The 13,978-nt window shown below is 57.4% G+C and overlaps 2 protein-coding genes across 2 annotated transcripts in view; one reads left to right on the plus strand and one right to left on the minus strand.

The window, feature by feature from the left end:
- LOC149430856 (mitochondrial inner membrane m-AAA protease component AFG3L1-like) overlaps positions 1-8,980 on the minus strand; it is a 29,945-nt gene extending 20,965 nt beyond the window's left edge. The window contains exons 1-2 of the mRNA XM_089665988.1: positions 8,759-8,980; positions 3,798-3,867 (exon numbers count right to left, since the gene is read on the minus strand). Coding sequence (XP_089522114.1) covers positions 3,798-3,867; positions 8,759-8,857 — 169 coding nt within the window. The 5' untranslated portion in view covers positions 8,858-8,980. The remainder of the gene's footprint in view (positions 1-3,797; positions 3,868-8,758) is intronic.
- Positions 8,981-11,302: 2,322 nt separating this feature from the next.
- The window catches only part of LOC149430857 (uncharacterized), a gene marked incomplete at its 3' end in the record, with an annotated part of 6,360 nt that continues 3,684 nt past the window's right edge, over positions 11,303-13,978 (plus strand). Inside the window, exons 1-2 of the mRNA XM_089665989.1 lie at positions 11,303-11,556; positions 13,324-13,449. Of these exons, the coding sequence (XP_089522115.1) occupies positions 11,380-11,556; positions 13,324-13,449 (303 nt within the window). The remainder of the gene's footprint in view (positions 11,557-13,323; positions 13,450-13,978) is intronic.

Consider the following 13,978-nt stretch of genomic DNA (forward strand, 5'->3'; position numbering starts at 1 on the left):
GTCTTTGGAAAGTGGTTTGGGTATGACTGGATCACCAGGAAAGGGGTTTGGGTGTGACTGGATGACCAGGAAAGGGGTTTGGGTGTGACTGGATGACCAGGAAAGGGGTTTGGGTACGACTGGATGACCAGGAAAGGGGTTTGGGTACGACTGGATGACCAGGAAAGGGGTTTGGGTACGACTGGATGACCAGGAAAGGGGTTTGGGTACGACTGGATGACCAGGAAAGGGGTTTGGGTACGACTGGATGACCAGGAAAGGGGTTTGGGTACGACTGGATGACCAGGAAAGGGGTTTGGGTACGACTGGATGACCAGGAAAGGGGTTTGGGTGTGACTGGATGACCAGAAAAGGGGTTTGGGTGTGACTGGATGACCAGGAAAGGGGTTTGGATGTGACTGGATCACCAGGAAAGCGGTTTGGGTGTGACTGGATGACCAGGAAAGGGGTTTGGGTACGACTGGATGACCAGGAAAGGGGTTTGGGTACGACTGGATGACCAGGAAAGGGGTTTGGGTACGACTGGATGACCAGGGAAAGTGGTTTGGGTGTGACTGGATGACCAGGGAAGGGGTTTGGGTGTGACTGGAAGACCAGGAAAGTGGTTTGGGTACGACTGGATGACCAGGAAAGTGGTTTGGGTACGACTGGATGACCAGGAAAGTGGTTTGGGTGTGACTGGATGACCAGGAAAGGGGTTTGGGTGTGACTGGATGACCAGGAAAGTGGTTTGGGTGTGACTGGATGACCAGGAAAGTGGTTTGGATGTGACTGGATGACCAGGAAAGTGGTTTGGGTGTGACTGGATGACCAGGAAAGCGGTTTGGGTACGACTGGATGACCAGGAAAGGGGTTTGGGTGTGACTGGATGACCAGGAAAGGGGTTTGGGTATGACTGGATGACCAGGAAAGGGGTTTGGGTACGACTGGGTGACCAAGAAAGGGGTTTGGGTACGACTGGGTGACCAGGAAAGGGGTTTGGGTACGACTGGGTGACCAGGAAAGGGGTTTGGGTGTGACTGGATGACCAGGAAAGGGGTTTGGGTATGACTGGATGACCAGGAAAGGGGTTTGGGTACGACTGGGTGACCAAGAAAGGGGTTTGGGTACGACTGGGTGACCAGGAAAGGGGTTTGGGTACGACTGGGTGACCAGGAAAGGGGTTTGGGTACGACTGGGTGACCAGGAAAGGGGTTTGGGTACGACTGGGTGACCAGGAAAACAACCTCCGAAGAGGACTTTTGTCTTACGGGTGGACGTTATATGACATCCTCCTGCATCGCCCCCTTGCACACACCCGCGGGGCCGTGCTGCAGCAAGACCTGTCACCGGCCATGTCCCTCGAACACAGCCGATGACAAATCTGTGTACTGGCCCGTTGCCGGTACCATGTGACAACTGCGACCAATCACAGCAGGTCACATGACAACTGTAAACAATGGATGGCTTCCTTTCATGCCATCCATTGTATTGCTGTGATTGATCACAGTGGTCACATGGTACAGACTGGGCCAATCACAGCCCATCTGTGTCATGTGATTAACTGTGGCCAATCACAAAAAAAACACTGAATTGATTTCCTTCAGTTAAATACTTGCTAATAACAATGAAGTTCACTGCTATAGACAATCTGAATGTCACTTCCCCAGGTATAGATATATTTTTATTGCTGTCACCAGTAAGTGTCCCTGATCACCGGGGCACCAATCATATGACGATGCTGCACAGCACTGCTGACACAATGTCACAGGAGAGGGAAAACATTTCCTTCATTTCTTTATCTTCAAAAAAAGATGACAAAAAAATTACAACTATTTGCCTCTTACTAAATTCCTCAGAGTGTCTACTGTCCAAAAAGGGGTCATTTGGGGGATTTGACATTTGGGGGGATTTGTACCGTCCTGACATTTGGGGGGGATTTGTACTGTCCTGACATTTGGGGGGGGGGGGATTTGTACCGTCCTGACATTTGGGGGGGGGGGGGATTTGTACCGTCCTGACATTTGGGGGGGGGGGGATTTGTACCGTCCTGACATTTGGGGGGGATTTGTACCGTCCTGACATTTGGGGGGATTTGTACCGTCCTGACATTTGGGGGGATTTGTACCGTCCTGACATTTGGGGGGATTTGTACCGTGCTGACATTTGGGGGGATTTGTACCGTGCTGACATTTGGGGGGATTTGTACCGTCCTGACATTTGGGGGGGGATTTGTACCGTCCTGACATTTGGGGGGGAATTGTACCGTCCCGCCATCTTTGGGGGGGAATTGTACCGTCCTGACATTTGGGGGGGATTTGTACCGTCTTGACATTTGGGGGGGATTTGTACCGTCTTGACATTTGGGGGGGATTTGTACCGTCCTGACATTTGGGGGGGATTTGTACCGTCTTGACATTTGGGGGGGATTTGTACCGTCCTGACATTTGGGGGGGATTTGTACCGTCCTGACATTTGGGGGGATTTGTACCGTCCTGACATTTGGGGGGGATTTGTACCGTCCTGACATTTGGGGGGGATTTGTACCGTCCTGACATTTGGGGGGGATTTGTACCGTCCTGACATTTGGGGGGGATTTGTACCGCCCTGACATTTGGGGGGGATTTGTACCGCCCTGACATTTGGGGGGGATTTGTACCGTCCTGACATTTGGGGGGGATTTGTACCGCCCTGACATTTGGGGGGGATTTGTACCGTCCTGACATTTGGGGGGATTTGTACGGTGCTGACATTTGGGGGGGATTTGTACCGTCCTGACATTTGGGGGGGATTTGTACCGTCCTGACATTTGGGGGGGATTTGTACCGTCCTGACATTTGGGGGGGATTTGTACCGTCCTGACATTTGGGGGGGAATTGTACCGTCCTGACATTTGGGGGGGATTTGTACCGCCCTGACATTTGGGGGGGATTTGTACCGCCCTGACATTTGGGGGGATTTGTACGGTGCTGACATTTGGGGGGGATTTGTACCGTCCTGACATTTGGGGGGGATTTGTACCGTCCTGACATTTGGGGGGGAATTGTACCGCCCTGACATTTGGGGGGGATTTGTACCGTCCTGACATTTGGGGGGGGGTTTGTACCGTCCTGACATTTGGGGGGGATTTGTACGGTGCTGACATTTGGGGGGGGGTTTGTACCGTCCTGACATTTGGGGGGGATTTGTACCGCCCTGACATTTGGGGGGGATTTGTACCGTCCCGCCATCTTTGGGGCTCAGGAAATGATTGGCGCAGTACATCAGGATATACCCCAGTTTGGGGACTGTGTCGTTTTCCTGCAGACTGCAGACTATTCACCGATTTGTAGCAGAATACATTTTGGCCTAAATTTATGAAGAACAATTATTTATTTGCAAAATTTTATAACAGAAACAAAGAAAATCTTTTCAAAATGTTCTTTTTTTGTTTTGATTAAAAACCGGTAAAAGAAAGCTCAAGCCGTAGGAACAAAAAGCTAACAATGTAGTTTGGGAACAGTGTCGCACGACCGCGCAATTGTCATTCAAACTGTGAGAGCGCTGAATGCAGAAAACCGGCCTGGGCAGGAAGGGGGTGAACGTGCCGGTACTGAAGGGGTTAAAGTCGCACATTTGGTTTGCGTTCTCTCAGATGATTGGATAATCGTTGGAAAGCGTTTCGCCAGGAGTGGGCGGGATCTGCTGGGTTTTCTCGGCTCTGCACCTCCCCCACTCTGGGAATTCTGTCCAATCTCTCCTCCTTGACATTTTTTTCTCATTTCTGATTCTCACTTTACACAAAGATGCAGACGGGGTCACCTTCCGGGGTCACTTACCTCGCAATGGTCTGGAGCCGAGGAAGGATAATGTCGGGGGAGGTTTCCAGGAACAGATCCACCTAACAGACTGAAAGCAGAGACCAGACCGCCGTCACTTCGGGGACAATACACACAAAATGCATCAAATAAACGACAAAATATCACTTTTTACACAATTATAAATCCGATTTCTTATGGAGAGAAGGACGGAGAATCAACTGGCAGGGGTCCTACCCCCGGGGCCCTGCAGGGGTCCTACCCCCGGGGCCCTGCAGGGGTCCTACCCCCGGGGCCCTTCAGGGGTCCTACCCCCGGGGCCCTGCAGGGGTCCTACCCCCGGGGTCCTGCAGGGGTCCTACCCCCGGGGCCCTGCAGGGGTCCTACCCCCGGGGTCCTGCCCCCGGGGTCCTACCCCCGGGGCCCTGCAGGGGTCCTACCCCCGGGGTCCTGCCCTCGGGGTCCTACCCCCGGGGTCCTGCCCTCGGGGTCCTACCCCCGGGGTCCTGCCCTCGGGGTCCTACCCCCGGGGTCCTGCCCTCAGGGTCCTACCCCCGGGGCCCTGCAGGGGTCCTACCCCCGGGGTCCTGCCCCCGGGGTCCTACCCCCGGGGCCCTGCAGGGGTCCTACCCCCGGAGCCCTGCAGGGGTCCTACCCCCGGGGCCCTGCAGGGGTCCTACCCCCGGGGTCCTGCAGGGGTCCTACCCCCGGGGTCCTGCAGGGGTCCTACCCCCGGGGTCCTGCAGGGGTCCTACCCCCGGGGTCCTGCAGGGGTCCCCACCCCCCTGACCAGATCCGAACCTACACATACATGTCTTGTCTTCGGATATTTTCTAAATCTGAACTCCAGCTGGATAAATGGAGATAATATATATGAAGGAGATGCTGTACGTGCCAAAGGATTTGTATTCCTGTCCATCCAGATCTAAGAATGACACAGCTCTGTCACACAGAACAGCCTGGTCTGCCAGGGCAGGAGACCTGATTTTTCTCTTTTATGTCCTGTCCCTCCCCCAGCCTGTGATTGGACAGTGAAACCACAGACTGAGGTGTCCTCTTCTCCTATCAGCATGCTTCTTGTTAGTACGTGATCACAGCAGCAGAGCCGCTCCTCCCACTTCCAGTCTGAGCTCTGCAGTAACGGGGACTGTGAGAGGCTGACACCGAAGTAGTTCAGGGACGTACACAGTTTGTATTTTTTTTTTTAATACATATATTGCAGCCTCTCGGTCCTTCGATGTGACGGCTGCATTAGTTTTCTTTCTGGATTATTTTTTTCCTTTTTAATCTGGTGATCCTGCCAGTACCACTCCCATGATGGCCCGGGGGGCAGTCCTATGATGGCCCAGGGCAACGACACTCTCGGGGGGGGGGGGGGATGCCCACAACGACGACACTCTTGGGGGGGGTGATGCCCACAACAACAACACTCTCGGGGGGGGATGCCCACAACAACAACACTCTCGGGGGGGGATGCCCACAACAACAACACTCTCGGGGGGGGGATGCCCACAACGACACTCTCGGGGGGGGGATGCCCACAACGACACTCTCGGGGGGGGGGATGCCCACAACGACACTCTCGGGGGGGGGGATGCCCACAACGACACTCTCGGGGGGGGGGGATGCCCACAACGACACTCTCGGGGGGGGGGGGATGCCCACAACGACACTCTCGGGGGGGGGGGATGCCCACAACGACACTCTCGGGGGGGGGGGATGCCCACAACGACACTCTCGGGGGGGGGGGATGCCCACAACGACACTCTCGGGGGGGGGGGGATGCCCACAACGACACTCTCGGGGGGGGGGGATGCCCACAACGACACTCTCGGGGGGGGGGGATGCCCACAACGACACTCTCGGGGGGGGGGGGATGCCCACAACGACACTCTCGGGGGGGGGATGCCCACAACGACACTCTCGGGGGGGGGATGCCCACAACGACACTCTCGGGGGGGGGATGCCCACAACGACACTCTCGGGGGGGGGGGATGCCCACAACGACGACACTCTCGGGGGGGGGGGATGCCAACAACACTCTCGGGGGGGGGGGATGCCAACAACACTCTCGGGGGGGGGGATGCCAACAACAACACTCTCGGGGGGGGATGCCCACAACAACACTCTCGGGGGGGGATGCCCACAACAACGACACTCTCGGGGGGGGATGCCCACAACAACGACACTCTCGGGGGGGGATGCCCACAACAACGACACTCTCGGGGGGGGATGCCCACAACAACGACACTCTCGGGGGGGGATGCCCACAACAACGACACTCTCGGGGGGGGATGCCCACAACAACGACACTCTCGGGGGGGGATGCCCACAACAACGACACTCTCGGGGGGGGATGCCCACAACAACGACACTCTCGGGGGGGGATGCCCACAACAACGACACTCTCGGGGGGGGATGCCCACAACAACGACACTCTCGGGGGGGGATGCCCACAACAACGACACTCTCGGGGGGGGATGCCCACAACAACGACACTCTCGGGGGGGGATGCCCACAACAACGACACTCTCGGGGGGGGATGCCCACAACAACGACACTCTCGGGGGGGGATGCCCACAACAACGACACTCTCGGGGGGGGATGCCCACAACAACGACACTCTCGGGGGGGGATGCCCACAACAACGACACTCTCGGGGGGGGATGCCCACAACAACGACACTCTCGGGGGGGGATGCCAACAACAACGACACTCTCGGGGGGGGGATGCCCACAACAACGACACTCTCGGGGGGGGATGCCCACAACAACGACACTCTCGGGGGGGGATGCCCACAACAACGACACTCTCGGGGGGGGATGCCCACAACAACGACACTCTCGGGGGGGGATGCCCACAACAACGACACTCTCGGGGGGGGATGCCCACAACAACGACACTCTCGGGGGGGGATGCCCACAACGACACTCTCGGGGGGGGATGCCCACAACGACACTCTCGGGGGGGATGCCCACAACGACACTCTCGGGGGGGGATGCCCACAACGACACTCTCGGGGGGGGGATGCCCACAACGACACTCTCGGGGGGGGATGCCCACAACGACACTCTCGGGGGGGGATGCCCACAACGACACTCTCGGGGGGGGATGCCCACAACGACACTCTCGGGGGGGGATGCCCACAACGACACTCTCGGGGGGGGATGCCCACAACGACACTCTCGGGGGGGGATGCCCACAACGACACTCTCGGGGGGGGATGCCCACAACGACACTCTCGGGGGGGGGATGCCCACAACGACACTCTCGGGGGGGGATGCCCACAACGACACTCTCGGGGGGGATGCCCACAACGACACTCTCGGGGGGGATGCCCACAACAACACTCTCGGGGGGGGATGCCCACAACGACACTCTCGGGGGGGGATGCCCACAACGACACTCTCGGGGGGGGATGCCCACAACGACACTCTCGGGGGGGGATGCCCACAACGACACTCTCGGGGGGGGATGCCCACAACGACACTCTCGGGGGGGGATGCCCACAACGACACTCTCGGGGGGGGATGCCCACAACGACACTCTCGGGGGGGGATGCCCACAACGACACTCTCGGGGGGGGATGCCCACAACGACACTCTCGGGGGGGGATGCCCACAACGACACTCTCGGGGGGGGGATGCCCACAACGACACTCTCGGGGGGGGATGCCCACAACGACACTCTCGGGGGGGGATGCCCACAACGACACTCTCGGGGGGGGATGCCCACAACGACACTCTCGGGGGGGGATGCCCACAACGACACTCTCGGGGGGGGATGCCCACAACGACACTCTCGGGGGGGGGATGCCCACAACGACACTCTCGGGGGGGGATGCCCACAACGACACTCTCGGGGGGGGGATGCCCACAACGACACTCTCGGGGGGGGATGCCCACAACGACACTCTCGGGGGGGGATGCCCACAACGACACTCTCGGGGGGGGATGCCCACAACGACACTCTCGGGGGGGGGATGCCCACAACGACACTCTCGGGGGGGGGGATGCCCACAACGACACTCTCGGGGGGGGGGATGCCCACAACGACACTCTCGGGGGGGGGGGATGCCCACAACGACACTCTCGGGGGGGGGGGATGCCCACAACGACACTCTCGGGGGGGGGGATGCCCACAACGACACTCTCGGGGGGGATGCCCACAACGACACTCTCGGGGGGGGGATGCCCACAACGACACTCTCGGGGGGGGGGATGCCCACAACGACACTCTCGGGGGGGGGGATGCCCACAACGACACTCTCGGGGGGGGGGGATGCCCACAACGACACTCTCGGGGGGGGGGGATGCCCACAACGACACTCTCGGGGGGGGGGGGATGCCCACAACGACACTCTCGGGGGGGGGGATGCCCACAACGACACTCTCGGGGGGGGGGATGCCCACAACGACACTCTCGGGGGGGGGGGATGCCCACAACGACACTCTCGGGGGGGGGGGGGATGCCCACAACGACACTCTCGGGGGGGGGGATGCCCACAACGACACTCTCGGGGGGGGGATGCCCACAACAACGACACTCTCGGGGGGGGGATGTCCGCAACAACGACACTCTCGGGGGGGGATGCCCGCAACAACGACACTCTCGGGGGAGGGAAGCCCACAACAACGGGGGGATGCCCACAACGACGACACCCTCGGGGGGGGGATGCCCACAACGACACCCTCGGGGGGGGGGGGATGCCCACAACGACACCCTCGGGGGGGGATGCCCACAACAACGACACCCTCGGGGGGGGATGCCCACAACAACGACACCCTCGGGGGGGGATGCCCACAACAACGACACCCTCGGGGGGGGATGCCCACGGCAACGACACCCTCGGGGGGGGATGCCCACGGCAACGACACTCCAGGGAAGGGGGGGGCAGGTGTTCCCCTCACTTACACTATAAAGCACGAATATCTGGAACAGGGAAGGAGAAGTCCACCTCCAGAGCCTGACAACCTCCTCACCTGATGGGCCCCAGCCCCGCCCACAGGGCCCCTCCACCACACCGGACCGCAGCACCTCAGCACCCTGCCGGACAGCAGCCGCCCGATCCCGGCACTCATCTTCTTGCCCCAGGCTGAGGCAATGTCACTGACACCGCTGCCGTCCTGACCTCCGTCGCCGCCTGACAACTTCCGTCCAATCACAGCGCACAAATCGGCGCAGGCACCGCCACGGACGCCACAACAGGGGTCCTCTGGAGCCCTCAGCCGTCCTTTAATTATTATGTTCCGTGTAGAAACAAGACCGCGGCAATGTAGTTCCGAGGGAGCAAAATAAATCTTTCTGGGTGTGTGTGTCTGAAAAGGAATTCCCCTCACTTAGGCGACGCCTCCTCTCACTTCCTGTTGTGTCACCAGGACAGGAAGTGAGGGGGAATTTCCCCAATGGGGACACTTGTATAAGAGGAGTCTTCCTTCACTGGGGAGATACTTCTCACTTCCTGTTGTGTCACCAGGGCAGGTAGCAGGTGGGATTTCCCCGATGGGGACACTTGTATAAGAGGGGACTTCCTTCACTGGGGAGATACTTCTCACTTCCTGTTGTGTCACTAGGACAGGAAGTGAGGGGGAATTTCCCCAATGGGGAAACTTGTATAAGAGGAGTCTTCCTTCACTGGGGAGATACTTCTCACTTCCTGTTGTGTCACTAGGACAGAAAGTGAGGGGGGAAGTCTATCCTGCTTCTACCTAGTAAGCCGCCATTTATTTCCTCCATCAGCCCCTCCCCCACAGCTATTACCTTTGTATCACTCAGCCCCTCCCCTTAGATTGTCAGCTCCCAGGATCAGGGCCCTCTGCTTCCTCTTGTACCAATTTGTATTGTAACTGTCCTGTCTGCCTTCATGTTGTACAGCGCTGCACACACTGTTGGCGCCATATAAATCCTGTATAATAATAATTTCCCCAATGGGAACACTTGTATAACAACAAACAAGAGATCCCTGTGCTCAAATCCATACAGCTAGTGCATGCATTTATCCATCAGGTGCTAAAGGGGTGTAACCACATTAACTCTAGAAATTCTGAAGGACCCTCTGCACACTGGTATATACCCTTTCAAGCAAACTATGCAACAAATAGGGATATTTGGTTCACACATATTGCAATACATGTTTAAGCTGGCCAACTGCGTCAAAGTAATCCCTCTATGGCCAGTCCTACTCTGCCCTGCCTACGCAAGTGCTACTGTGGACACAATGCTAGCATAGGGGAAAAGACACAATGGGGAGAGCTACAAGGTTACACTGGTATATACCCTTTCAAGCAAACTATGCAACAAATAGGGATACCCCTTTAGCACCTGATGGATAAATGCATGCACTAGCTGTATGGATTTGAGCACAGGGATCTCTTGTTTGTTGTATTGTTGGGTCAGTAGCCAGACCTGAACCTTGTAGCTCTCCCCATTGTGTCTTTTCCCCTATGCTAGCATTGTGTCCACAGTAGCACTTGTGTAGGCAGGGCAGAGTAGGACTGGCCATAGAGGGATTACTTTGACGCAGTTGGCCAGCTTAAACATGTATTGCAATATGTGTGAACCAAATATCCCTATTTGTTGCATAGTTTGCTTGAAAGGGTATATACCAGTGTGCAGAGGGTCCTTCAGAATTTCACTTGTATAACAAGGGACATCCTTCACTTGGGTGACACTTCTCACTTCCTGTTGTGTCACCAGGACAGGAAGTGGCGGAATTTCCTCAATGGGAACACTTGTATAACAAGGGACTTCCTTCACTTGGGTGACACTTCTCACTTCCTGTTGTGTCACCAGGACAGGAAGTGAGGGGGAATTTCCCCAATGGGAACACTTGTATAACAAGGGACGTCCTTCACTTGGGTGACACTTCTCACTTCCTGTTGTGTCACCAGGACAGGAAGTGGGGGAATTTCCCCAATGGGGACAGCTATGTTTAGCAAAGACATGGAGCAGAATACATTTTGGCCTAAATTTATGACGAAATTAGATTTTTTAAAATTTTTTTACTGGATGTTTTATAGCAAAAAGTCCAAAATATTGTTTTTTTTCTCACAATTGTTGGTCTTTTTTTGTTTATAGCACAAAAAATAAAAACGCACAGGTGATCAAATACCACCGAACTGACAAGTCATGGGGCCCCCGGGCAATAGGAGATCATGGGGCCCCTGTGTCCTTGCCCAAACTCAAAAAAAGCCTATGAAAAAGGTACCAGGGGCATCTCATGGGGCCCCCTACTGACCCCGGGCCCTCGGAAGTGCCAGAGTTTCCATATGGTCAGTCCGCCCCTGGCACCGATAGAAAGTGCTATTTATGTGAGGAGAAGGACGTACATGTCAATCATGTGCAGTGTTGCATGACCGCACAATTGTCAGGTAAAGTAACACAAAGTGTCAGGAATAATACAAATATGCAGAGTGATGATCCTACTAAAACCGCTAGGTGGCGCCCTGCCCCCCACAGCCTGCAATGTAATCACTATCGCCATCTAGCGACCAAAAGTCGGAAGGACTCCCCCTGATAGCACGCATGCGCAATCCTGTCTGTTCCGCGCTCGTTCGTGAGCGGACTGGTGCGCGCTCGCCGGCCTCGGGTGGAATCCTCAGCCATGTCCCGCAGGGCCCTGAGGAGGCTGCGCGGGGACCAGAGGGGCCAGGAAGAGCCGGGGGGCCCCGAGGAGGCAGAGGAAGAGCAGGAAGTTCTCCCGGCGGAGCCACGAAACAGGAAGAAGCGAGGAAACCGCAAACTATTGGAGGAGCGAGGACTGAGCAACCCCTTCCAGCTGGTGAGTGCTGCCACCTAGGAGGGAGGAAGGGGAACTGCAGGCTGGAGGGGGCCATGGGAACTACACATCCCAGGAGGGAGTATATATATATATATATGATGTATTGCTGAGCCGCTTCCTACCACTTCACCCTCCATCTGCCAGGACATGCTGGGAAATGTAGTTGCAGCTGTAGGGCCGTACCTTGAATTTTTTGTCCTCTAATTCAGACTCAGAATGAACAGGGTGTTGTATTAAACCCACAATCAAACATTCTATTGCAGCTGACCAATTCTTTACATTTTGCCTTCCCTGGTTCATCCTCAATATACTAATGGAATCATTAAAAAAAAGTTCTATACTTCATCTTAGACCTGAGGATGTCATCACTGGGTCTCTGTGTTTCTCTATGCAACACAGGCAGATCATGACTGTTGGGAGGGACCGGCAGGGGGCTGTACATAGCTTCCCGAAAACATCCCAGCCTCAGTACTCCTCTCCAGAGCCCTCAGTCCTGGTGCAAGCAGTGGGAGGAGTTATGCAAATATCACAATGCCTTGATGGGTGGGAGTCAGCCTGGAGGAGTGGGTGTTCCTAGGCTGGCTGTATTTGCATAGGTAACGCCCACGTGTGACGCTGAGCCTCCATGATTGGAAGAACTAAAATCCAATGAATGAAAGGGGTGGGACCAGGGGCAGTCAGTCTGGGGAGGAAAGGGGTGGGGCCAGGGGCAGTCAGTCTGGGGAGGAAAGGGGTGGGGCCAGGGGCAGTCAGTCTGGGGAGGAAAGGGGTGGGGCCAGGGGTAGTCAGGCTGGGGAGGAAAGGGGTGGGACCAGGGGCAGTCAGGCTGGGGATGAAAGGGGTGGGACCAGGGGCAGTCAGTTTGGGGAGGAAAGGGGTGGGGCCAGGGGCATTCAGTCTGGGAAAGAAAGGGGTGGGACCAGGGGCAGTCAGGCTGGGGAGGAAAGGGGTGGGACCAGGGGCAGTCAGTCTGGGGAGGAAAGGGGTGGGGCCAGGGGTAGTCAGGCTGGGGATGAAAGGGGTGGGACCAGGGGCAGTCAGTTTGGGGAGGAAAGGGGTGGGGCCAGGGGCAGTCAGGCTGGGGAGGAAAGGGGTGGGGCCAGGGGCAGTCAGGCTGGGGAGGAAAGGGGTGGGGCCAGGGACAGTCAGGCTGGGGAGGAAAGGGGTGGGGCCAGGGGCATTCAGTCTGGGAAAGAAAGGGGTGGGACCAGGGGCAGTCAGGCTGGGGAGGAAAGGGGTGGGGCCAGGGGCAGTCAGGCTGTTGAGGAAAGGGGTGGGGCCAGGGGCAGTCAGGCTGTTGAGGAAAGGGGTGGGGCCAGGGGCAGTCAGGCTGGGGAGGAAAGGGGTGGGGCCAGGGGCAGCCAGGCTGGGGAGGAAAGGGGTGGGGCCAGGGCAGCCAGGCTGAGGAGGAAAGGGGTGGGGACAGGGCAGCCAGGCTGAGGAGGAAAGGGGTGGGGACAGGGCTGTCAGGCTGGGGAGGAAAGGGGTGGGGACAGGGCTGTCAGGCTGGGGAGGAAAGCGCTAGATGATGCTGGGTGTCCTCCAGCCAGGAAATGAGGCGGAGCTCTATCTGACTTGCTGCCCCTTCTGATAATCATTTTATGAGCTCAATATTCTTCTGACAATGGAAGAATAATTTGTGGGAGAGCTCTATGTTGGGGAAAGTCCCTCCCATGCCTCCCATAGCCCCGCCCCTGCAGAGTCTAGTGGTGATTCTGGCTCCGCCCCTCTGTTACGCTCTCCTGATTATCTGTCATTTTATTGCAGATCACCGACCCGGACGAGGATCATCACAGTGAGCCGGACTCCGCCCCCTCAGCTCAGTCCAGGCTGACAGATGAAGAGGAGGCGGACGGGGAGGAGAATCAGGAAAATGGGCGGAGCTCCTCCCAGGTATGGATGTCCAATCAAAAGTCATATTACACATATGGGTGGAGTCTGCTAGGATAAATCACCTCCCAGCTTGCACTGTCTCGGGGGCCGTCCTGAGCCAGGTATGTGCAGCCAACATAGACTGTGTAAATCCCCCAATTTGGTTCCTGCCCCCACTTCCAGTCTGCCTAGGCACCACCATCCCCCCTCCCCCCCAGGGACCATTCACAAAGCACAGTGCTGCCCATGCATGCGTAGCAGGAAGCCGCAAGGAGTCACAGCCGGCTTCCCATAGTAAACATGGCGGGGACTGGAAGACCCGGCCCGGGTGAGGTCAGCGCTGGTTCCCCGGACCTGGAATGTTCACTACGGAGAGCCGGCTGTGACCCGTCGCGGATCCCCGCTGCGCATGCGGCAGAAGCACCTGACTCCATTGTGGGGCCCCCAGCTGAAGCTCCTCTCTGAAGTCACTGCCCGTGCCACAGAACACCCCCCTGATCCGGAGGGTCCCCCCCCCCCACTCCTCAAGGCCGCTGCCCGTGCCACAGAA

The sequence above is a fragment of the Staurois parvus genome, unplaced genomic scaffold, assembly GCF_062004578.1.
Source record: "Staurois parvus isolate SC_StPar_1 unplaced genomic scaffold, SC_StPar_1.0 ptg002455l, whole genome shotgun sequence".
Taxonomy (NCBI): domain Eukaryota; kingdom Metazoa; phylum Chordata; class Amphibia; order Anura; family Ranidae; genus Staurois; species Staurois parvus.